This window comes from Linepithema humile, chromosome 2 (genome assembly GCF_040581485.1).
Source record: "Linepithema humile isolate Giens D197 chromosome 2, Lhum_UNIL_v1.0, whole genome shotgun sequence".
NCBI classification, from domain to species: Eukaryota; Metazoa; Arthropoda; class Insecta; order Hymenoptera; family Formicidae; genus Linepithema; species Linepithema humile.
The window spans coordinates 9,615,344-9,641,253 of record NC_090129.1 but is presented as its reverse complement, the minus strand read 5'-3'; the positions used below and the strand labels follow the sequence as shown (position 1 = coordinate 9,641,253).

The following is a 25,910-nucleotide window of genomic DNA, read 5'->3' as shown; positions in this document are numbered from 1 at the left end:
TAATAATTAGTTAATTCTGCTAATTAATTACTTCAATAATCAATCAAGAAGTTTTCTGTTTTAATAGCAAAAGGAATAATGTTTTAAATAATAAGAGCTGATGCATCAAACATTTCTTACGATAATCGACACGTGTTTATGTAATAATCACCGTCGATGAATTATGAAATGCAGTCAAGTGTTGTATAAATGACATGAATACGACAAGATCTTTAGCAAATAGGTCAATATTACTTTCCATATGTGTAGTTTGAGCGGTCGTCGCGAAAATATAGTGGCGTGTTACGTAACGCAAATATAGAATAATTACACACAACAAGCTAAGAAACGAGTGTACTCGCGGTTAGCATAGCGCTTCGCTGAACAATGAGAAGATATTTCACATTTATACTGCTCGAAGAAACAGCTGCCAACTCGCTAGCATTTGTCATACTTGAATTACTTTCCGAGAACTATCGATAATGACGACGATTTGCCGCCGTGCATCTTTCACGCGATCCGGAATATCTCGCGATAACACGTTACAGATTAGCTTTCATCTTTTTAGCTTCATTGTTACACTTTCTACACGCGGCATAAATGCATCCAGCACAGTTGTACTGGAAGAGAGAATGGGAAAATTTAAATACGAGTGGTACAACTGAAAAGAAGACCTCTAAGGTCAATTTAGCGAGAAAAACAAATTTGCGATAATTGGCGCGTTTTTTCTTCACGCTATCGCGTGTCGTCTTTCTTCAAGTGTCCACACAACAGGCTGCACTTTCATTTTTTCCTCGAGAAAGTACGACATGCGCAACTTACGCATCTAATCATATATTCAATGATACGAGAAGACTGCGGGCACTCACCCCAATGAAAGTCATCAATATCGCAGGGCACACGATATCGTTCGTTCACTCGGCGAATCCCTCGAGACTGTTCAAAGGCACGCAGCTACGCGGCATAACCTGTTCGCGATAACAACGAGCACCACTGCACGAATAAGCAAGGCCACTGGTGAACGTCGATTATCGTGCACGGTCCAACGGACGCTTACTGTCACTCGGAGCCACGTGGGCCTGCACCGAAGTCGGAGCTGACGACCGTCGAACTCCCCCAAAATCGAGACCCGCCGTGCGTTCGATTTACCGCGTCGTCCGCGCAATCAGAACGGTGTGAATTGCGAACGTTCCTTGCTGCCGCGTATCTGATCGCGAGGAGTACCAATTTAGACGACGAGCCGCGCGCATGGACAAAAACAGCGTCACGCTGAAGGCCGCGACACGATCAGATATCTACTCGGAAACGCTATTATTACAGGATTTCTAACCGTCACTGACTGCACGCGGCACCTGTCGATCATAAAACGAACATTCGCATTGTTGCACGAGTGGTTCGGGGGTGATTGAAGAGCGTTTTTTCAACTATTTGGACGTCAATCGTCTATTATGGTGTATCCAGACAAACTTGAATAGGCGCGTAAAGCATGAAGAAGTGGATTGGTTCATTTTCTTATGCTTGTACACCGATCAATTTCCTTATGCATATGCTTATGCGCCTATGCAAGTTGTCTGGATACACCTTTACACTGCGATTTTTCAAAGTTGGCTAAGCTGATTGCATAATTGATGCAATATGGCTGCCTCCTTGATAAGGACGTGTACGACATTCAGGTGATTATTCTTTTCCTGAAGATGATGTCACGGTGATTTAAATCATGTCATCAAGATCTGCCTTGATGTACATCTATTTTGATATGAGAAAATTGCAAAAAATTACAAGTTTCCTACAAAAGAGAAACATAACCATCAGTTCGTTCTAATGCTATCTCTTCACGTTAAATACAGAATAAAAAAATTATAATAATGCTATTTCTAAGATGTGATTATATCGTAATTGTATTATAATATTTTATATAAATTTTTATATATGCCATAAATTTATATAGCAGAAAAGTATATTTTTGTGTTAACTTTGTATTATAATTTACAGTTTACTGAAACAACCGTTCTGCGAAATTGTCAGAAGCAATAATATAAGACAGTGCATCCTTCGTAATTTGTTATTTACATGCATGCAATGCCAGTGTCTAACGCACTACCATACAACACCGCAATGCTTGAAGAATTCAGGAAAATCAAAAGTAATTATTCAGTTTTCTCTACACATGAATATTGTTAAATCTTTAATTCAAGTTTTAAATACTATCGCAATTAAAATTTTCTACGACAACAGAGCATACTAATACCAAAAAAAAAATTACCAGTTGTGAATATATGGAGCCAAATGACAGTATCAGAGCTATCAATATCTACAAAAAGAAGTGTAGATGATATTAAAAAAGCAATTTCTGTAGTTGGTTCGGTTAAACGTTACAATGACAATACTGTCATAGATGATGATAAAATATTGTATAATGCTGTTCGAATACTCGGGGCAAAATTCAAAATAATTCCTAGACCAGATAGCAAAGTGGAAAAGGATAAAGATTGTGATGTCGTTAAACGGTATGGACAATAAAATTAATATGATTAATAATTTTTTAATTACAGCATAATACAATAGCACATTGTTTTAATTACTAGGCCTCCACCGGATAAATCTGTATTGATAAAACGTATTCCAGTGGTAACAATAATGGGTCATGTCGACCATGGCAAAACTACCTTGCTAGACACATTACGTAACACATCTGTCGTAGAAACAGAATTTGGAGGTATCACGCAGCATATTGGAGCTTTCAACGGTAAAGACTACAGTTTTTTTTTTACCATACATTTATGTCACCCCAGTTTTATTAAAATATTCAGGTTTTTTACTGATACTTTTTCTCGGTAGTAACATTGAAATCAGGAGAAAGGGTTACATTTCTGGACACTCCTGGGCACGCCGCGTTTAACATTATGCGAATGAGAGGCGCACAGGCAACCGACATTGTAGTACTGGTCGTAGCAGCGGACGACGGTGTAATGGAGCAAACCGTAGAGAGCATACAAATGGCGAAGACTGCAAATGTCCCGATTATTGTGGCCATCAATAAAATCGATAAACCCAATGCCGACATCGTACGTGAATTTTTAACGAGTGCAGGATTATGAGAAGTAAAGTAAGGCAGTTTACAATATTGTATTTCAGCCAAGAACGCAAAAGATGCTTGCGCAGCAAGGGATTCTAGTAGAGGCATTGGGCGGAGATATTCAGTCCATTAACATATCAGCGTTACACGGAACGAATATAGATACTTTGACGGAGGCTATAGCGTTACAAGCAGAGGTCGATGACCTGAAGGGCGATCCGACGGGACTGGTTGAAGCTGTCGTGATCGAATGCTCCACTCATCCTCATCGCGGCAAATTAGCGACTGCTTTAATTCAACGCGGTACTCTGAGGAAGGGCGCATTTCTTGGTAAGAGCAATATTTCATTATCTTCGAGCATAAAAGAGATAAGTCTGGAAAAAGAATTTGATTGCACAACGTTCTTGTACTTTTCCCGTGTTTGATCTTCAATTTCTAATATGTTTTAAAACTGACTCGGAAATCCTGAATCTATAGTGAAATATAATATGCAAATATTCAAGATTTTATACATCTGATTGACTTCTTGTTTAACAGTGTGTGGATTAACGTGGGCTAAAGTGAGAGCCATGTTCGATCATTCCGGAAAACCTGTTTCGGTAGCCGAATTGTCCGAGGCGGTGCAGATTATCGGTTGGAAAGATTTACCTACTGCTGGGGATCAGATCTTGGAAGTCGAGAATGAGAGAAAAGTGCGTACAGTAATGCGATACAGAGAAGCGAAGAAAGCTATGCAACTGGCAGAGGAGCATAAAATTGCGGCGGACAAAAAGCACGAGGAATATCTGAAGGTAAGTCTCGTGCGACATAACGGAGACGGCAGCGTCGCGTTTATTTAGATTACACGCTTTAGTTTCCGATGGTTTTAGGAATACATAGAACATCGAGAAAAGAGAAGAGCGCTTGGCAGATACGTCAAGCTAAGTACAGCCGTTAAAGAAGTGGACGATGGAATACCGAAACTGAACGTCGTTATAAAAGGCGACGTCGCTGGCTCGGTAGAAGCTATACTGGACGTATTTAACTCGTACGGTAGCGACGACAAATGCCAATTAAGCATCGTTCATTACGGCGTCGGACCTGTCACGGAGACGGATTTAGAAATGGCAGACGCGTTCAACGGTAAGATTACATCATGTAGAATCGATTAGCGTTATCTTGTACGATTCTCATCATTGCGAAATCTTCACAGCCATCATATACCCTTTCAATGTGAGCGTAACGAAAAACATACAGCAAGAAGCAAATGAGAAAAGAATATCGATTCGTCCATATAACGTGATCTATAAACTTATCGACGATGTTAAAAAAGAAATAAATAATAAACTGCCGCAAGTTGACGCTGAAGAAGTGATAGGTACGAGCGATAGAATACAAAAACGACGAGTCATCATTATAAATTTATTTTCATTGTTTCCTCAGGCGAAGCGAATGTACTGCAAGAGTTTGAGATCACAGATAAGAAAAAGAAAGTAAAAGTTGCGGGCTGTCGCTGCATCAGAGGCAACCTCAAAAAAGATGGTTTCTACCGTTTGATACGTAAACAGGACACAATCTATACTGGTAAAAGACAGTTCTTCATCGAAAGTCGTAACAGATACATGATACTAATTTTTTTTTTCGCAGGAAAACTAGTGTCGATGAAACATATGAAAAATGAAACAGAAACGATTAAGACTAATGTAGAATGTGGCTTGAGATTCGATGATCCCACGCTATCTTTTAAAACTGGAGACCTTCTAGTTTGTTATCGGGTTTACCAGAAGCCGCAAGAAACAGATTGGGATCCTGGATTCTAGAATCGTAAGTAAAATATTGAACAAAATGTATTTCCGACCGTCGTGTTGCTTATCTGAGAATAAATTTAAAAATGATAGAAATATTTTCGAATTAAGTACAAATTTATTATTGCCTGAGAATCGCGTTTTTCTCTTACATTATTTCTTTTACATCTTTATGATTTCGCTTTGTGGAGAGATCAAATTTTGGAACGTAGATCGTGAAATTAAGATAATACACAAGCTATGCCACGTAAAGATTAGTTAAAATGTCAGCAGTATTCTTTCCTTTCTATAAATATATATGCTGTATATATATGACTCACATTAAAAATATAGAATGAATTATGTGCTTTTTCAGTATTTTTTTTTTTTCAATGTCAATAAAACATGATAAAATATATGATAAAACATCACTAAAGTCAAACTTTAAAAAGTAGCCTCTGGTAATCTTAATTTCACTTTTCACAAAATCGACCTCTCAAATTTCCTAAAATGTCATCTTTGCTCCAACCCAACGGGTGTTGAAAAATTGTAATTTTCAACACTGAATCAAGGTTCACTTTATCAGATCACCCTGAGAAAGAATTGGGATCACACGGAGCCGTTAAGACGCATAAGTTTCGCGAAATCGTCGTTGAAGATGCTGATACGCTGTGAGGACGGTACGCTTCTTCTTCTGCAGGCGGCAAGGGGTCGTTTCCTGATTGGCTATGACGATCTTCGTGTCTAACGGCTCGATAGGAACGTCGTCATCCGGATGCACAAAGAAGGCGATGGAATGACGGCCGCGGCCGCAGTGTTCTGGCATAACGACGCGGTGTCTGAGCGCCGGAAGCTGCCCGTTGGTCCAATGCGCCAATAATTCGCCGGTATTCACCAATATTGCGCCTGGCAGATGACCGACTCTGCCCCATCGTTCACCGCGTGGAGTTTGTATTTCAAGGCCGCCCTCGCAATCCTGAAAACATGTAAGTAAATTACAGATTATAATCAATGGCGTGCGATGGATAGAAGTCCTGCAATAATATCTGTATATAAATATGTATGCTGTACATAATACATTGTTTTTATACCGATACGTAATTTTCGTTCACTTCATATCGACATTGAATATTTTCTAATCGCATTTTATGGATATACAAACCGTTGTAATATAATGCTTAACGATTCATTGCCTCTTAATGCGCGCTCCCAACACTTCCCCGCGCTAAATATTTCAATATTTTACGTGATAGCGGTAAAGCCGCTTATCGCCAAACAATTTGCGTCATATTCTACGTACGAACATAACGTAATATATCTTTGTCAGTTTCAATGAAATTGCAAAGATACGTAGATGTTTTTTTCACGTAAAACGTGAAATGTAAGTTTCTGGAGAAGTTATTTATGATCGCGAGGTCTTTTCTGTAATGGCGGAGCGATCGTGTTAAGTGCTAAGTTTCGAGCGCACGATGTAATGCCGCAATCTGCATACTTGCGCCAACAAAGTGAAAGTGCCATAGTCGCAATGAGCGCCGCATCGGGTCAGTCCTTGTACCGGTGCACCGAGTGGCGGATAATAGAGGAGACGTAGGGTGGACGCGTTGCCAGGGCTGAGTATATGCGCGTGCTTCGACAACAGGAAGTCGTGGGATTGTTCCAAGCCCACGGACAGCGCCTGTAACAAACGACGTTTCGATGCTTAACGGTCACTCCGTCAGAGATTAGATTATCAGCAATAAGAATATATCAAGAACGGACGACCGGCTTTTCGCTGGAAACGTCGGCCGTTCAAAAGTGACGAAGTAACAGATAAAATATTACACGGAAAAAAATGTGATAGGTAAAACAAATGGTAAAGAGAGATTATGTTCGTAGAAAAAGATAAAATAAAAAAATTTACTTCGTAACGGGATTATTGTGTAAAAAAAAAAAAATCAGGTTATTACAGTAAGAAGCATGGTGGCGAGTTGCTTGAAATCGCGAGCCAATTCGTCCACCGCCGCTCTAAACCCTTGAATCTCATCTTCCGGCAAGATCCGCTCGCATCCGGTCACGTTGAACGCGTGGCGAAGTTCCATCTCTTCCGAAAACCTAACGCACGCAAGGAAATGAATTGAGTTAAAAGAAAACGGCCATGAAGATTTATGCGATGTGAATCGTAAAAGGTCAATGCTAAAACTATGATATTCGAAATATGGATTACGACAGAGACAGAGAAGACATTTTTACGGTTAGTTATTTTTGTCAAAATAACTTCACTATGTTCTTGAAATTATATTTCTCTCAATTGTGTCTCCGTCTAAGATGGTTCAAGCGTGAGTAGCAAATATATTTACATAATTTTTAGTAAATATTTTTAGAATATGAGTCAAAGTGCTCGAGTGAATATATGTTGCTCTCGTGTCATTATCGAATTACAAATCGCAGTTGGCTAACAGAGAGGAACGCTCATCAAATTGAATTGCGGCGAATTACGAGAACAATTTACAAGATGTAATTTTCCAACTTACTTCTCCGTGTCTGGCTTAACGTAGCCGTGATTATCCGGCGAAACGCGCTCGTATTTTGCCCGCGTTTCGTCCGGCAGCTCGCAAAATGCGTCCAGAGCTCTGTAGGCTGCCTTCATCTGCGAACAAATGTGAAAACAAATTTTTAACGAAGCATGAGGGAAGCGGGCTAATAATAGTGTGACATTTTTTTTTTTTCTTTTGACTGCGCTGTCGAGATTTGAATAAAACAACGCAGAAAAAATATCTGCGTACATCTGCGAGAGCGATAAGGAAATCTGCTTTCATGCTTTCATGAAAATTATTGTTCCGAAATAATGGAGATTTGGCGTATCTCGACAGCTGTAATCCCATCTTTTAGATTTCGAGAATCGCACTCTTTCGGGTAAAACAAAAATGTACATTGTAAAATTATCCGAATCGTTTCGGCAATGTTCGGTAATAAGCAGCTTGGCGAATGAGATATTTTTGCCTGATAAGTTACGCCCATCGATCCAACCGGGAATGAATCCCGACGAAAAAAACAATCGCATCGAAGAATCAACATCCTTGCAAAAAGAATGTTCGCGTAAATTTCGGTTTGCCGCGCCGATCGTGTTTTTCTCCCGCCGCAATTGTGCAAACAATTCGTCTCGAATAACAAGAAATAATATTTCAATTAACAAGAAATAATGTTCGTAAACGATCTTTCAATTTTCGCGGGGGATAATTTTTCATCTTTTATTCATCTTTTATTCATCTTTAATTCGAGCTTAATAATTTGAAATGAAATTGCTTGAATGAATCATGAATCAATCTTCTTTCAATGGAAATTCGATTAGATAATTGTTTCTTCTTTTTTCAACGTTGCCAATATAAACGATTATAAATAATAAATTAATTTAAAATTAATTGAACATAAATTGTTAAAACATTTTCTATAAAACTGTTATAAACAAATTACTAATTTCGTTAAATTTATAGCTGCATAAAAGGCGCTGCACGCCGGATCGTTTCTTCCTCGAAATCCAGGTAATTTCATGAAAGGAGCGTCAAAATGAACAAGCGATATGATTCACATGCTGACGTAGGGGGTCAGAAGTCGCGTGACGCGATGATTTTCTCAGTCACAAACATCCGCGAAGATCATCGATTATATTCTAGTACTATCGATGGTGTAATATATCGTACGCATCCGTTATGTAATGTCAGAAAAAAACTATCACGAGAGGGGAAAAAGCCAAGTATGCTCGCTCCTAATTCCGTCGCGGAATAATCGTATTGTTGCATGCATGAGTGACGCATGTGTCCGTGTGTATTTGTACGTGTGCTTATCCGCGAGCTATTTTGATACTGGAAATGAATACCAATACGCGGAACGAAGTACATCGTTATAAAGCAGACACTCTGTTTTGTTCTAGCATATTCTGTTACATATTACTGTGCACTGCCATTGCGAATCTATCATTAGTTGATGGTCTAACGGGCAGTGATGATATACCGATGTCAAGGCACGTGACGAGAATCGAGAATGCTAAAACCCAATCGAAAATATCGAGCTAAAACGCGTTGGAATTAATAAACGATCATGAGAGTCACGTTAATTTTATAACAAGAATAAAATTTCTACATATTTAAAAAAATGACAAGCGAAACGGGCTAATAAAATGGAATAAATCAATAAAAAAAAGATCAGGCTGTTAATCAACGAATAATTACTGAAATTTTGGCGCACTTCGGAATCATTTTATGCGTTCGTTTCGCGATAAGCGATTACATTTGTATTTTAATGAATCCCGACGATTTTCGCGTCGATTAGTATTCCGAAGGACCGAATGAAGATTCCATTAGCTTCATTCGCGATTTTTAAGTATCCTTGAGAAATCGTCTTATCTTCTCGCTTCGGTTATATATTGACGATACGTCTGCACGTACGTATGACATGTTTTCTGGTGCATGCGAGAATAATATACTTTACATCGACGCAGTCTTGTTGCACGCCGACGTAAGTTCTCAGTTGTGAGGCCACGCGGCCACAAGCTGCGGAGTGAATTATCGCGTAAAACTGCAACACAACTGTCGCGATATCACCCGCAAGTTTCCGATAGCGAGCAGAAAAGTCGGCAAGGCCATCGCGCAACGCGTAGTGTTTATCGCGGGCCCTTGAAAATTTCAGACCGTTCCTTGCACGACGACTTTAAGATATGTACAGTATTTGCGATAACGAGAAAGAAAGCGACTGTTAATACAAGTGACAAGTGACAAAGCGATATTCTTGATACAAATTATCATGACCTAAAAGAAGCTTTTATTTAAAAAAAAAGCTTCATTTAAGAAAAAAGAAAATGATTAATTATTTATATGATTGTTAATTAACTGCGGAACTCGCGTGGTTTTGCGACGCGCGCATAAATTCCCAGCGGAAAGTGATGTCATGCGGCGATAATATTTTGGTGCGCATTTATTTTAATTTTTTAGATTATACTAATTTTCCAGATTAACTAGCTTCGTCGCTAATTACTCGTTTATGTAAATTGCAATTAATCGAGATTAAACTTGGAAGTTAAAATTCAAATGCTATTGTACAATTTCGACAACGGGGGACTTCGCAGCTCGAAAATATCTCTTGGTATCTTTTATATCTTTAGATATCCGCGCAATATTAATTAGAGATAAGAAAATTTATTTTTAACCGCATTTTGTAATTTTAACGCCGCGAAAGCTACGCCGGCTCGCTTCGATCGGCGCTTTCGGATTATCCGACGTCATATAGTCACGTCGATGAGTTGCGACAGCGCGTGATAGCGATCACACTTGTGGGAGATGAAAATCGGCAGGAGCGCCAAACACCGGCGTCTGATCAATCAAAGGAAGCCTCGCGGGCTAATCGTTTTGCAAGCGCGTCCCTCCCTCTTTCTCATCGTACCTTGCACTCTGGAATGCCGTGGTTGACGAGCAAGGCCAATCCTTTCTCGGACAGCGCCCTTAGCAGCTTCGAGGCCACCTGCTTCACAACTCCCTTCTGAGGGCATCTCTCAGTCCCTGAAATCGTAAGAAAACACTTGAGTACAGAGACGAGAAACAAGCGTGTGTGGTGGGGAAGGCGCTTTATACTACTTTGTTGCCTCTTTTCTCGACTAAAAATCGACTGGCCAACTTTTTAGTATTCTTACGCGCAGACAGAATAACGTCATTATTTTTCTCTTTGCGAATTCTAGTGGCCATTTGTCAGTTTAATATTTTGTAAAAAAAAATGCAGAGTAACGTCAGTTTCTGTTTACAGTTTAACACGTTTAATATCACATTTTATATCGTATAAAAAAAGCGCTGAAAGTCTCGGGTTTCGCGGGAGATTACTGCTGATTCGCGGATTGAAGTAGCGTTGGGATGTTTAGTGTTAAATTTCTCGGTTCTATTTCTAAGCGATACGCGATACCGATATCGCCTGCACCGATGATTGATTATGTCTTTCGCTCAATGAGCGTTCATTGACATTGAAGCCGATATCGTGATGTAAAAGTGAAAAAAAAAAGACAGCAAAGGCCGATAGATAGCCAACTCATCTCCCTGTCATTTATAAATCACGTTTTACGTGCACGCACAAACAAAAAGTCTGCTTATCGCTGCTATCTTTTCTTACATTGTGTTTATTGTTCTTTACTTCTTAGGTGCAAAAAAATAATACAGAGATGACTGTTGCATTCGCACCGCCACACGTCGCGTATATCGCTGGGTGATTCATTACAGTTGTACAAATATGAAAGTATTGATTTTTTTCATTTGAAATGTTTACATAACAAGATGAGAAGCAATCGTCGAGATGTTACACTCGGGAATTATCGGCGATATAAAGCGCTAATTATTATATTTTTTGTATGCTCGTTTTTCGAGCTAACAACAACACGAAAAGCTCGCTCCAACGCCAAACATCCGTGCCGTGTTTTCGCATCGTCATTTCAAGTAGCGAAAATCGAAAACAGTTACGGATGAACCTTGGAAGTCGATACGAGGTCGTGATTCCCGAGAAAGCCATCGTCCCCGAGGCTCCCGGCTTCGTAACGAGATCCGTCCATGAGCAATGAGCGGAGAAACAAGCCGCAGATATACGCTCTACGCGCGTATATCGCGCCGAGGATTATTGCGAACGTTTGCCCGACTATTGTTCATTCGATCAACTTTTCTTCTCAGTCACGCACGTGGCGCTAAAAATTATTTTTAAACTCTTCTTCTTGCGTCGACGTGAACCCGACATTTACAACTTCTCGTATATATATATTTTTTTTAATCGATTGATGACGGATTTAAGAAACAGAATGGAAATTTGTCAAATTCTCATTTTCTAATCTATATAAATGCAGATAGATTCTTGAGAATTAAAGAGGCGGCATCGGCATCGCGCATGGCATCTCTCAATATTCTTTTTTAAAATTATTTCCATAATTTAAAAACTGTATGAAGTTAGTAGAACGGAAATATGCTATTTTCTAATATATACGCTGGGATATGCAGAACGCTGTATGCGCTAAAACTGGCTTCCTCGTATCGTGGCGAGAAATATCGGCCGCGACGCGACCACAATATTTACTTTAATGAATTTTCATGTACTTCGTACAGTTGACGTCAGCAAGACGGAGCAGCGGCTCTTCCTGCTTTGTTCGCTATTTCGACGCGTCGCGAACGATGACGACAAAGTCGGGAGAAGGACTGCTTTTTAATGTCCCCGAGATGTACATCGGCCACGGGCACGTCGCCAAGATCGCCTTCCCGCGCGAAAGAGCCGCGCCGACAAAGTCGTATTATTATTAAGTCGCGAAACTGTAAGGGAAATCGTCGATCTTTAATAATAGATTTAGGACATCTAATCTCACGAACGACCAGTTGGCGACGCTTAAACCTCGACAAATCTATCCGTCTTCGTTCCTCTGCTTGTGTTTGGAAAGAAACGTTTCGAGACGTATTTAACGTGCGCACGATGGAATCCGTATCGACATGTGGCAGATGTATACAACAATCGTAGAGACGAGAGATTAGCTTATCAAGAACATTCATGATCCACGATAACAAGAAACGATTTCTCAGTGCGTATGATTCGACAAATTATTTTAATATTCTATTTCTTAATATTCAAAACACGCTTTTTCTATGCACTGCATGTGTAATCTTCGTAAAAAAATTTTTCCTCTACGACTTTGAATATTAATCTTTCGATAATAAAAAAATGTCACTTGGATTTTCTTCGTTTGAATAAATAGTAATTTTTTGAAATTCAATTATTTCATCAACATTAAATATATCAATCTCGATTTTCGCATGAATAATTACGTAAAAATCTTTTGCAGCGTTCGAAATAAAGTTATGAAGAAATTTATTTTGACTTCAAAGTGCGAGACGCGAGGCGGCTAAAAATATGTCCGAAAATATGGTCTGACCGCATATGCGCAGGGGTGAATAACACAGAAACGACACGGAGCCGACGCGTTTTTATCGCGAAAATATAAATTTGTAACATACACGAGGAACCGTTCTCAATCGCGCGCAACGAGTGTGCACAATAAACGCGCAAGCGACGGTACAATTAAAGAGAGCCGTTTCTAGGGTGCAATGCCGGAGAAAATATTCGTCAGAGTTTCTCCTGGTAGCGACAGACTCCCCGATACTTTCGCCTAGCATATAACGATCGGCTGTACCGTTACGGGACATCGACTTCATCGATGGGTGCGAGATATGTAACGAATCTACTGGCAAATGCGACACTCGCGAATATATGTTTGTTGTCAGCAGCCCGATTTATATTCCGAGTTGCAGAAAGTCCCGCCACTACTTTGTACCACGTGTTTTTCTTCTTCGTTTAATCATTCGATTTCATGTAAGTATTGATTAATAGTCCGCATCCGGTATGACGATAGCACAATCTCTCCCACAGTTTCAGGATTCTTTTAAAAGGCGCCGGAAATGACGTCCGACGGAACGGTGAAAGACTACGCAATCGTTGAATCTTCGAATCTGTTTATTTATTGACGCGTCCTCCGCTTTTCTCTCCCTTCTTCTCTTCCTTTATATTACGTCGTGTAATTTAATGAAGAAGATTAATCGGTGAAGTAATGCTTGTTTTTAATTCGACTGATACGTCGCGTTTAATTCTTGGTTGTGTAACGCGCGAGAATGATGAATAAATGTATGAAAATTGTATAAAAAAAGGCTCGAGCGATTGCATTTTATGCTCACTACGCGACTTCTCCGCAGAGATTTCCAGCGAATCGCGGAAAGTCCATGTTTCCGTGGAAGTTTTCCGCGTGTGTGAGCGACGCGTGCAAAAACTGCATCGCACTTATCTCCGTGAAGCGAAAAGAAAAACAGTTTCGATACAGCGCAGGCGATAAGGAAAGATCACGGCGTTCGATAATGTTCAATTCACGTACGATGCGCTGTGCATGGACGTTGATTTACACACGCAAAGCAGATACGACGCGATGACGCCAATTGTTTTTTTTTTTTCTGTAAATGAGTTTAAGATTCTGCTTCCGGCTTTCGAGCAAACGCAATCGAAAAAGTTTTTTTTTTTTTTTGTTAATTTTCGATACTTCCACTCGACGGTGAAATTCCGTCGGAGTTTCATCACTCAACGCATTGACATTTGCAAATTTTTACACGTTTATACAGCTAATTGCAACATGAGGCGCGATCGTGGTATTTCAGTGTAGCGTTATCAATTTAGCGACACTGCCGTCTGCAACTTCAAACTACGTCATCATGCATATCAGAATGTTTTGCAATTTTTGTATATCTCTATTTTACTGATTTCACGCTGTGATTTATCGCAAAAGCGTAAAAACTAGAATCAAGGCTCGCAAAGAGTTTTATAACTCGCGGAGCGTCGAAATTTCGCGCGCCTGCTACGCCTCTTCGAAAAACTTGCAAGTTTGAAAACAATCTTCGAGCGCATCTTCGCACGCATTCGGATTTACATATCCGTTCATTTACGTCCGCCTGATTTTGAATCATGAAGCTCGCTCGCTCGCTCGCTCGTTCTCACAAATATCTCTCGAGAAACCGTCTCAAGTTTAATGTGCGCATATATGCACATTCGCGTGAGACAGCTAGACACCGACAAAACCATCTGCAATCTTACACGTGGCTTGTAGCTACAATCCCGCGACTTCCATCATACACAATTCTGTGTCCTCGTTGTCTCACGTTTCTACTTGCCGCAACGCTGCCCCCTCGACCCGTCGCGAATTCCGCCGAGCTTCGGCCCGCTAGCGCCTATCGCATCAAAATTTCGCAATCCAGCTGGTATGGTCATTAGCCTGTCGCACGCATGTACGCGGATCGTGCGTATGAATCAACAGCGGAGATAGGCTGATAAAGAGAAAGAGATAGAAGCGGAAACCATACACGAGATATTCTGGTATTAAGCTTCCTAAGGCCATTAAGCAAATTGGGTGAAATTATTTTAGATAAAAAAGTCAAACCCAGTAACAAATTATGTCAAATTAAAATCAAATTAAGATCAAATTAAAGTCAAATCATGTCAAATTAATTGTACAATTAACTATATGGATATTATTGCAAAACATTAATTATATTGTCAATAAAATAATATTGCACAACACATATAATTGGATGAAAAAAGTGGAAGAAAAATTAAAGTCTAATTATTTCAGAATAAATATATAAGGATTAATCAGAAATGTTAAAATATGCGATCGCGTCAGGCTTGAATGAGACTTTTGAAGGCTACCATTTCACATCTCAATGTAAAACGAGGGAATTAAAATTTCGTGGCGTGCCTCGAAGAAGCAACATGCGAGAGACAGCGGCGCGAAAGGCGCGCGTGAGCGAGATCGTGGGCAGATCGAAGTGCATCGCGGCGCTTTTCTCTCACGCACCGTCGGCGAATCATTATTTCTGCGCTCTCGCATCGGGCACTTAAATCATTATCTAACACTTGTTCAGGCACAAAGCGCGCGAGATATTTTATTGGCCGCGGCGTGCGACGCACGCCGTTCTGTTACAATGCTATTTAAGCCGCGTGCAAACTCGAGCACCACGCGCGCGTTAAGCCGACACGCTCGTTCTACTTTTTGCGCGGTAACACTAGCAAAACTTTCGACGCAAAACAATTCGCGGGCGATAGCGTACGCGCGCGATAACGAGCCAATAGATATCGAATATGAATAAAAGAAGCGCACGCTTCTTTTGCGCGTTATATTTGAATGAAAAATTAATCATTGAAAGTGCAAGTGTTTTGCGCCGCGTAATAGCTACTTATATCCGGAATATTTTAAATGCGAAGGAGGGTGAATGGATGCGTATCCGTGTGACAGAACGTAACCGTTAGAGAATAGGTGATCAATGGCGTGAACGCTGATTGGGCGGCACATGGCGATATTTAAATGGCACGCGATCGTTGCAACAGATGTGAATGTTAGCTTTATCCTTATATAATTCAATAATCATACGCTGTATGATGGCACACAAACATAATAGCGATACGCGACGTGTTCGAGATTTGACTCATATTAACGAGAAGTAGGCCATTACTTTTAGGTCAGACAATATCCGGTTAGAATCTATTACAGCGACCAACATAGAACTGTGAGAGCTGCGCGTAGAATAGCATTTCCAAGTTTCAATGATGTGCAATTGACGTTTCGATCTCGTCACATTTCGCATTTCGCAAGAAATTGCCCGAGCTAACGCGAGCATTTTATTTTACCACGATAGAAATCGTGGAAAGTGGATATCGGAAAAATTTTTTGAAGGAATTGTACTCCGTCCTGTTTCCGCTTGGAGGAGCAGGGTCCAGTCAGCAGCCACCGGAGGCGACTCATCGCATGCTTGCTCAACTGCGTATACGCGACTTTACATGCTACTTACGTATATTCACCATGGCGCCCATTAACGGCGAGCAGCGACGAGGAAAGAAAGGAAACGATTTTTCGCGCCCAAGGACTCTCGCCGCTTAATAGAAATCTTTAATGTACAGGTATCTCAAAAACGTTGCGTTGCGACACGCGGCAAAAAACAAGGGAAAAGAACAAGCAATCACCGGAGAGTAGCATTACGTTATTTTCAGCTCTCTCGCCGCACAGTAACAAACAATTGCACGAACCAAACAAGGTCGCGGATAATTAAGTCACGCCGCTGTTTTGACACATCTTACAACATAATATTGAACCCGTGCAACTTAATCGGCTAACTTGTTGTCTTCGGAAAATTCTAAATAGATCTCAGACGGACGTCTGTTCGCATGGATCTGCGTTTGCCACAATTAATTTCACTACATTCACTATATTATCGGAGAAACGGAGCGTGTTTCATTTATCTCGATGTGAGATTTAAAAAAAAATATATATATATATAAACCGGTAAGATTAATCAAAATTAACTTGCCATCAACGTCTTCAGATTTCAGAGACAAGATTCGCGAGAGAGTGAAGGGAGCGAGCTCGCGTTTCGCGAAAGGACGATGCTCCATGTCGAGCGACCGGGTGCACGAGTCGCGAGGAATTTCGGGGATTCGCCGCGAGATTCGCAGACGACGACGGTTTTTACGGCTGCTTGGCAACGAGGCCAGGCACCTAGCCAGACGAGCCAGCCAGCGGCAACCGGAGGCGCCTACCGCGGATCCGACGATCCGTTGAGGTCAGAGCCCCTCTCACAAAGAAGGGCCCCTCCCTTGGCGCCCTCGAACGTTTATACAGGGTGTCTCGCTCCCGCTGATGTTGCCGCGGCAACCGCGTGCGATGAAAGGGAACGGCTTGTCTGTCGCACTTCGAAGTTTGCACGATGGGATCAGCTGATAATATCGAGAACGAGCGGATTACGAGAACGAGCACTGATAAAAACGATCAATCTTCCTTAGCCGCTAAGAGACAATTAAACCGAGAAATTTTTCACAGTTTTACTGCGATATCGATTCAATGTTCGAAATTAAATCGCGTGGAATAATAAAATGTTATTTGAACATGAGAGGCGAGGAGAGACGGTGCGAAAAGAAGCGATTAAAGACGTTGAAAACACAAATGTACTGATGGCAACTTTTGCTACACGCAACATAAATAAATGCCGTTTGTTTTTACGACATTTCGTGCACTCGCGAGCGAAAAAAAGGATCGCCTACGTGCTGATACAACTTATTTAAAAGACAAGTCTGGATTTTACGTTCGCACAATTAAAATTCGAGTATAACGGATCAAATTTACAATTTTTTGTGTGTGCGCGTACGCGCGCGCGCGCGCACGTGTGATAGAAGTATGCTACGATAATAATTAAATCACTTGTTAAAGCTCTTGATAGATAGCAACTACGATAAATGAAGTCAAGTTGACTCAAGGTTCAAGAATGAACATGTGTTTTTTCAATGGCAAGATAGGACAGCTTTTTCGCACGCCCGAAACATTTTTCCGGTCAATTTGCAAATTTAAAATTCATTCACGAAGACGTAATATAAATGTAAAGCGATCGCAGAACACAAGGCCGGGATATTAATAGAAATTAGTAGCTGTCATTTATTGTTAGTGATGTCAATTTAGATAATGGCTGCTCGTTTTTTATTTAATATTTCGTCACGAATAATTTTATGAAATATTAGTGCGCGATTTGTTAGAGCGCGTTATCAGTCGAATCCGCGTTTTTAATCAAAGATTTATCCCTTCGAGACAACGCGAATTTTCTATCGATTCCTCAAATCGTTTTCAGCGTTCGCGAGCGCAATTTCACGAGGTGCGTGCATCAGTCTGGTTTCGCCGTGCTGTTAATTTCGTCATCGTGCGCGACCTATGACCGACTTGCGACACCCAGCAACGCGAGATTTTTCGCACACCGAGGCCGCCGAGGCCAGTCCCAGTTTCGCATTCCGCGATTCCCGTCGTTTTACGATCGCGCACGCAAGAAGAAGGGAAAAAAAAAACATATCTTAAAGCACGATGTCATAAACAATTTCGAAACTCGCCGTTTACGCGGAATCGCGCGCGTGAATGCCGTTTTACAGTTGGATTCCGCGAAGGATGTTGACGATTGTCCGCACGAACGTCGCGTGAACGTCAACGGCGTTCCCACACATAAGCGCGAACGATCGGACGATCCGAATAGAATGAAGATTCAAAAGTTAACTCACCCATATGAGCGAGGTCGATGATCGGGATTTCGCACTTGCTGAGAAGAGTCTCGCAAGTTTGCGTGACCATTGGCGCGCTGGTGCAGCAGCTCATCCTGACAACTAGGCTTGGAGTCCTCCTTGGAAATCAGTCGAGTCCTTTTACGCCGGATTCAACCAGTCCTCTTTTTCTCTCTCTCTATCTCTCTCCCTCTGCTCTTTCTCTTTCTTCTCGCGACGCTCTCGTACCAACGGCTCCTCGACTTTCTCTCTCTTTCTCTCTTTTTCTCACCGTATGCGGCACAGCGAGAGCGATGGCAAAAAATAAGCCACTTCACACTTCGCGACTCGATCACCCGGTATAGACGCTCGCTACGGGAGACTCACTGGAATATCCAAAAGAAGATCATACTATCACTGCACACCGATCTGTGATCACCGTTCACGTGCGCGGAACAAAGTGGCGGACGTGAATGCAACGAGTGTTATCGCTCCTTCCGAAACATGTGAAAGCGGATTGCCGCAAAAGTAATAGCTGCTGACTAACGGTAGCCGTAGGAGACAAGTTTATTATGCGTCTGCTGGTGCGGTGAGTAGTATACGTGGCTGTGGACTAGTGGGCACATGCTATAACGGCGGAATGGCGGTCGGAAACGATCGTTGAATACTGAAGACTCCTCATTAACCAAAACAACTAAACCGTCGCGCGGCTGTCCGCGAACTGCCGTACGCGACTATTCGAGCATCGAGCTTGGCTTGGCATTCCGCGCGCTCCCGAACTGCTCCGAGCGCGCTCGAGAATCCCCGAACATTTTTGAACTGTCCTGAGCGCCACCGAGAGCGCACGAGATTCGATGATGCGCGAAAATCTTACTGGTAGACAAATTATTCACGATCTTTGTTTGTGTCGTCAAGACGTGTCTGGCGTTAAAGCCGATTTTATAATTGAAATCTGGGTATTGCATTTGCATTTGAGATCGATTGAATCCGATCTGGATTAAAATACTTGTTCAACTAGCATCATCGACAGAAGAAATTCGCAAAATTGCGAATGGTGATGCAATAGTGTTGTCTTCTTGCATTTCATTTTAATTGTAATGTTTGTCTTTGTTTTTACCATATAAATTATCTGTAACATTTTTTAACTCAATAAACTTTTCATAAAAATATAGTTATAAAATGTATAATCGCGAAATGTCTCTGTTATATTCTATTATGTTCTTTATTTTAAGATACTTTGTTATTAATTGTTACAACCGCACATCTCTTAGTGATTTTTTTATTTTAAAATATTCCACTTAAACGTTACACTAACTACGCAAAGAGGGTGATCTGTGCGTGATCAACATACAACCAATCTATCGGCATCTGTTTGTTTCTATAAAGCATGTCTGGTACGAAAGCCTGTTACTCGACAAAACAATGATATCTTGTTATTATTTTCGTAATAACAATTATCGAAGTTTCTGTTAGCACTTTTGTATAAAATTTCATTTTTATGTGAAATATCTCTCGAAATATTTATTACATATAAAACCAGATTTATTTTGTGCAATTTCTATATTTTTCCAAATTTTACGTTTCAGAATTTTAATACTTTTAATATGTTGCGTTTTATTTGCGTATCATATATTTTATTTATTTCAGAATATAACAATCAAATATAATATAATATAAATGAATGTTAAATCGGAGAAAGTGAATTATTTTATTCTTTTCTCTAAGAATAATAAAGTACTTAAATAATCGCACTTTCACTGCATCGTTATCAGTTTGCCAGAACTATACTGTTATAAATACTTCTTGAGATAATAACTTTTTGGGTTTCTCCCAAAAGGTTAGATTGGGTTTCTCCCTTAGGCTAGATTTTTCTCAGAATTATATTTTCAGCTTGCGAACGGCTGATGAAATGCAATAAGAAGAATAAGAAGAACAAGTTCACCGTAGGACGTCAGCAGTTCTATTACAGCCACCAATCCAGAAGAAGCACAGAAAGGAGAACACGGCGAGATTAAAACGCATCAAATGCTACAAACGACTTTTATTGTAGCCTTATCTCTAAAATCTACGTCATCGCCCATCTACATATTTCTTTTAGCCGGAACAAACAACCAGTCGAACTAACAAACAGATTCGTAAAACTTTCTTTTTCATGCGAAATATTTCCCTTAATAAAACATCCTTCAATAAAACATCAGGTAATTTTATCTTTCCGTCCGAACCTTTCTAAACTTGCTGACAAAATTTACCTTGAGCTCTTTGTTAGAACGAAAGTTTAGTTTATATATTCATATAGTTTAGTTCTCGTTCGCAGCTTTAACGAGCAATAGCAGCCCAAAGTAAAAAAATCTCCGAAAATATCCTGTTTTTTATTTCAATATTCATTATATTGCACGTTTGCACGGAACAAGCCGACTTTGAAGTCACTTAAAATTTATATACATTACGTCCTAAACTACAAATATATTTCATGAAAAATAATAATTGCAAATAGTTTTTATTATTGCACTTCTCAAAAGACAGAATTGAAATACGATTATTTTTAATTTTCTGCGCTTTTCTGGATTAGCGGCTGTAATAGAAATGCTGACGTCCTACGATGAATTTGTTCTTCTTATTGCATTAATTATTTATAATAATTTCACATTAATCACAAATAATATTTTGAATAAAGCACGAACGATAAATTTATAGTAGAATAAAAAAATCTGATAGAGAACATTAATAATTAAATAACTTAATCAGCAATGTTAAATGTGATTGAAATATTATCATAAAATAGCATAAGTCATTGTTTGTCGAGTCAAACAAACAGGTACGTGTTCTATTACAAGGACTTTGATATCAATAACAGAGTATAAAAATGCAGACAATTATATTTTTCATTATGTAACAATTATGATGAAAGCCTGGATATAATTCCTCTCTCGATCGCTAACGAGACATGTTTTACAGAAGTTTTTAATATGTTATTCACGCCAAGAAACGATAATTCCACGACTTCCTGTATACAAATCGTCATCTTCGTCATAGCGAACTGCGCGGAATTCTTACATCTTGAATCTCACACTGGAAATTTACTTATTTCCTACTAAAACTATTAACACTATTAAGATATTTATTCTACTCAGTGACTTAACTCACCTCTAACTGCCGCAATTAGTATTTTGTCATTGTAACAATTAGTATTTTGTCGTATTAATATTAATGCGCAGTTTGTTCGAAAGAGTCGTACCGCTCTAATCGTTCTGAAGACTTGTAAATCATTAGCGCAAGAAGCCTTCAGCGTGCGTGCTTGTAAAAACGTTTCGTGGATATTTTATGCTCCTCGTGAACGCTCGGTTTAATCTTTGCCACGTCCCAAGTACTGTTGAGCAAATTATTGTCTTGTTACTTTCATCGTCTTTATATGGTTTGGAAATTTGTGTAACAGTGATTATATTAATATTTATCTACCAGAATTTTTTCTTACCAATTTTCATGATTCATGATAGAACAACTGTATTTAGACAAAGGCGGTTTATCTTTCTTGTTTTTCTTGATATGACTTTTAATCAACAATGGGTGGCAACATGTGTTTGGATTTTGGTCTCGAAGAGATATCTTTTCGAAAGAAAGTTAAAGTATATAAATTCTTGAAGATACGTTTACAATGTTGACTAGCGTAGCAGGACGTCTTACCTGAAGATAGGGAGTTTCTTGTGGCATAAATCTGTTAACCATCTGTAACATGACAGATTGACATGCATATGGAAACCATCATTATGCTTTAGAAAGATAATTTCTTTCTGTTTTACAAGCAGTATTAATTTTACAGTGAAACAGTGTTGATTAAAATTTATTTCTTATTTCTAATAACGCTGTTCCAATCGCAAGTTGTAATAAATATTTGTTTATAACGAATTTTTAATAGAATGTCATTATAAAATATATAGATCTTTCGTTGATAACTTAATGATGAGCTTATATGCGCTAATTGTAATATAATTCATTACTTAAAAGCTTTAAGTTGTGTGGTATAGCTATGATTGAATAATATAACTTACTCTGGCAATTAAATACGCTAATAGCACTTGTATAATTATTAAAGTGCTGGTCATGATGTAAGCGACTATGACGATTCTAAAAAGAATAGGACTGATGACTTCCGCGCAGCCGTTCACGTTTATCGTTTTATCATCCGTCATTTCTATGTGCACGCAGGGCGCAACAGCACGCAAGTTACAACAGCTGAAAGGAACTCCACGGTCCCTGTAGTCTTCATCCGATATTTTACTTTGTTCCGCCATTTCCTCTCGGGACGCATAATCCACTCTCTTCCCAGAAAATAAAAAAATAAATAAAAATGGGTAAATTAGTTCTTCGGAGAAAGTTTTGAAGAAACCCTGCAATCCCTATAGTTTTTGTTCGAGATTCTATTTTCTTCCATCCCATTTCCTGTCGGAAGACTTAATTTTCCCAAAAAAATCGTGACTGTGTTATACACAGTAAAATTATTTTTTTAAAGATATCCAGCTCATTCGCCGTTAAATTTATCTAACACAATAATAATTATATTAAAAATAAAAAAATATAGATATATAGAGAATATAAATGTTAAATTATCCAGATAGATAAATAAAATTAATAAAATAAATGGATTATTTCTTCCAAATTTTTGCAGAAACAGATGCTTCCATTAACTGACAATGAGACTGAAGTGAATATAACGAAGCTTACCTGCCAGTCGAAAAGAAACCAATCGGTATAAGATGTGTGACCACAACATTGTAGCACGAATTGGATCTCGTCGATCGCATACTTGTACGATGCTGCCTTGACGTAAAGCTGCATGGAGGCGTTGAAGACATGGACCAGCGTCTCTCGCCTCACACTGATGTGATATCCTATCGAGGCTAAGGTCGCCGTGTTCACAGCGGCGCACACAACTATCATCATTAAAAGGCACTTCAGCACTTGCTTAGTGTTCGGAAAACTGGTTAATTTGCGCCTGTAATTCATTATTACATTTTAATATGCTGAAAAACTATAATAAATGTTATTAATTAATAATACATTTTTACGTAAATATAATTACTTTCCTATTCGGACCTCTTTAATGTAACAAAGTGCAGTAAGCTATTAAATGAATTAATTCCAACTTGAATAAGTCAAAAATATCAAAAGAAAAGTAGCGCTCGAAGTCAACTGTTTTGCGCGCATATACATCTCGCTTCATTAATCATTAGATAGATGTAAACATTACCTGCGTATGGTGCGTACAGTCATAAGGGCGCACGGTAATCCCAGAGCAACTTCCGCCAAGATGAGGGCGACCGGCTGGAGACCACCTGCTAAGCGGATCACCTGCCATTCTGCAAAAATCTCCAAGGCGAGCACGAAGAGACGCTTCGCCTCGAAGACGGCTAGCGTGAAAGCCACGCCGTAACCGAACTTTACCTCCCATCCGCAGGTGCAATTTATTCTTTTACGGTAGATCGAAGTACGACGGTCTTCCGTCATTCAACGGCTGCACGACACCGAGCCTATTTTAATAACAATAATTTCGTTCCATTATGTTACTTTTCTCCTTTCATATATGTAAAAAGTACGCTACACGTCAAAAAAAAAAAACGTGCAATATTTTAAAAATAGTATTTGGAAATTTAATTAGTTGATTTAAATAATTAAAGAATTTTATAACATTTACGGCATTAAATAACTTATATCTTTTTCTCGCTATGTTATAAAACTCGCAAGATTAAGGAAAATAACTTATATTGTATCCTTGATTGCAGGAAAGACAAAACTCGCGTATAAATGAATTATAATTATTCACTTATTAATGATGACGGAAATACGTCGTGCGGCCTCATTTCACGACTGTGTCTATTGCTGTTGAACAACAACGTCCTTGTATATAGGACGCTATACTATTTCGCAATGTCGAATTGTTACTAACGAACCGCGCCTTTGTACACTTCTTAGTCATCGTGCATACCGGAAGAAGTGTGCAAACAAAAAAATTGTTTTGACGAGGAACGATTAGAAGTTCCGGGACTATAATTTACGTAGCGTGCAAATGGATCACATTCGCATGTGTGTACACTGCATGTGTTCTCGAACAATTATTACAAAAGTGTTATAATTTATTTGTTTTTAAATATTGTCTAATTTATTGGTAGCATAAAATATCCAATTTGTAACTTTTACAGTCTAATTGCAATTTTGTAAATTGCAATCACGTACTCGATACACAAACTCGATCTTATTTATACGATCTTGTTTAATAGCGCAGTTTAACAGTCGTTTTTTAATGTGTTTAGAGAGTTACATAACATCAACCAACGAGATTGAAAGAGTCAAGAGCAGTTTTGAGATCATCAAAGGCGAAGTTTGATCATTTGTGTCTGCACACGTAAGAATGAATACTTACCAGCAGGCATCGTGCGTAGAACGATAATTTCTCGAATCTTGAAAAGAAGTTTATAGTCGGTATGATTATGAAATGTAAAATGTAAAATATGACGTGAAGCATGTCAAACGTAACCCATGACGTTTTTTTCATTTAGATTGATGTCGATATCTCGATAGCTGATGTCAATGTCTCGAAATTTAAAGTGTGAAAGAAAATTTTAAATAGATAAATTAAATGGATATTATCTACTTTGTAACTAAAGCGTATATGTAATTAATTAATCTATTTTGTCGAAATCTTACAGTTCACAATTTCGGAAGCCCAAGCAAAATTTTCACGCTTGTTTAATGAAAATAAGCAATTTACCTATATCGAATGATCAAATGATCTCTGTAACGATGTTTGTAAATAAAAAATTTAATAAAACTATTTATTTCATTAAATTTTTTTAATAAAACACATTTTATACATACAAAATTAGGTATCTGTACCGTATAAAATGTATGATATAAGAAAATACGTATTTTTACTTATAAAACATAACACCAAAGCGTCGGAATGTAATAATTTGGGGATACCTTGTATAATTAAAAAATATAAATTATATTGTTAATAATGATTGCACAGAAATATATATGTAATAATTCGTTTGTCAATCGTAATAACTAGTTGAGTGATGACGATAGCAATCTTAATAATCAGTTGAGTAACACTTGATAATCAGTTGAATAATAACGATAATTTAACATGCTAACTGCCAGCGTTATATATGCTTTAAAGACTTGACTTTCAGAAATTATTTTCTTATAGCGTCACGTGTAAATAATATTACGATTATCTAAAACACAGCTATTTCTAATACATTTTTTTTTAAATATAATGCAAAGCACATACTGCATAGCGTGGCTTGTCGAATTTTATAAATTCAGCCTGGAAGCAAACATGTTAAGCAACAGAAATATGAAGAAAACATTTTAAATATTTGCCTTGAAAAATATTGTAATACATGCTGCGATTGACATCTGAATAGAATATTGTTTGGAATATTTCTTTATCTTTACGTACTACACGTTTACATTACGAAAATTCCAACGTGATGAGATTTCTT

The 25,910-nt window shown here is 38.9% G+C and overlaps 3 protein-coding genes across 8 annotated transcripts; 1 reads left to right on the top strand and 2 right to left on the bottom strand.

Annotated features, from left to right (window-relative positions):
* The first annotated feature begins 1,493 nt into the window (after positions 1–1,493).
* On the top strand, positions 1,494–23,459 carry mIF2 (mitochondrial translation initiation factor 2). 5 transcript variants are annotated; one of them, XM_012380383.2, is made up of 12 exons: positions 1,494–1,652; positions 1,972–2,122; positions 2,215–2,486; positions 2,565–2,725; positions 2,818–3,044; positions 3,115–3,385; positions 3,593–3,846; positions 3,925–4,177; positions 4,248–4,412; positions 4,478–4,618; positions 4,682–5,804; positions 23,069–23,459. In XM_012380383.2, exons 1-11 carry the CDS (start codon positions 1,615–1,617, stop codon positions 4,852–4,854), a joined length of 2,106 nt encoding a protein of 701 aa, XP_012235806.1. In that variant the 5' UTR covers positions 1,494–1,614; the 3' UTR covers positions 4,855–5,804; positions 23,069–23,459. The 5 variants fall into 5 exon arrangements, with proteins under 5 accessions (XP_012235806.1, XP_012235805.2, XP_067205168.1 ...); XM_012380382.2 differs by having other exon boundaries at positions 4,478–4,858; positions 5,405–5,804; XM_067349067.1 differs by adding an exon at positions 20,296–22,754 and having other exon boundaries at positions 1,495–1,652; positions 4,478–5,804.
* Positions 4,443–18,568, bottom strand: LOC105680005 (uncharacterized). Its single transcript, XM_012380392.2, has 6 exons — positions 18,427–18,568; positions 10,231–10,346; positions 7,329–7,444; positions 6,765–6,909; positions 6,311–6,493; positions 4,443–5,794 (listed from the first exon to the last, which is right to left on the bottom strand). Exons 1-6 carry the CDS (start codon positions 18,518–18,520, stop codon positions 5,441–5,443), a joined length of 1,008 nt encoding a protein of 335 aa, XP_012235815.1. The 5' UTR covers positions 18,521–18,568; the 3' UTR covers positions 4,443–5,440.
* Positions 21,264–25,837, bottom strand: LOC105680004 (uncharacterized). 2 transcript variants are annotated; one of them, XR_010888424.1, is made up of 8 exons: positions 24,821–25,837; positions 23,651–23,930; positions 23,125–23,395; positions 22,452–22,721; positions 22,087–22,128; positions 21,878–22,008; positions 21,550–21,772; positions 21,264–21,474 (listed from the first exon to the last, which is right to left on the bottom strand). XR_010888424.1 is itself a non-coding variant. In XM_067349074.1 (7 exons), the coding sequence occupies exons 2-7, from the start codon at positions 23,905–23,907 to the stop codon at positions 21,688–21,690; spliced, it is 1,056 nt and encodes a 351-aa protein (XP_067205175.1). In that variant the 5' UTR covers positions 23,908–23,930; positions 24,821–25,837; the 3' UTR covers positions 21,264–21,687. The 2 variants fall into 2 exon arrangements, 1 of the variants encoding a protein (XP_067205175.1); XM_067349074.1 differs by having other exon boundaries at positions 21,264–21,772.
* Between the last annotated feature and the right edge of the window lie 73 nt (positions 25,838–25,910).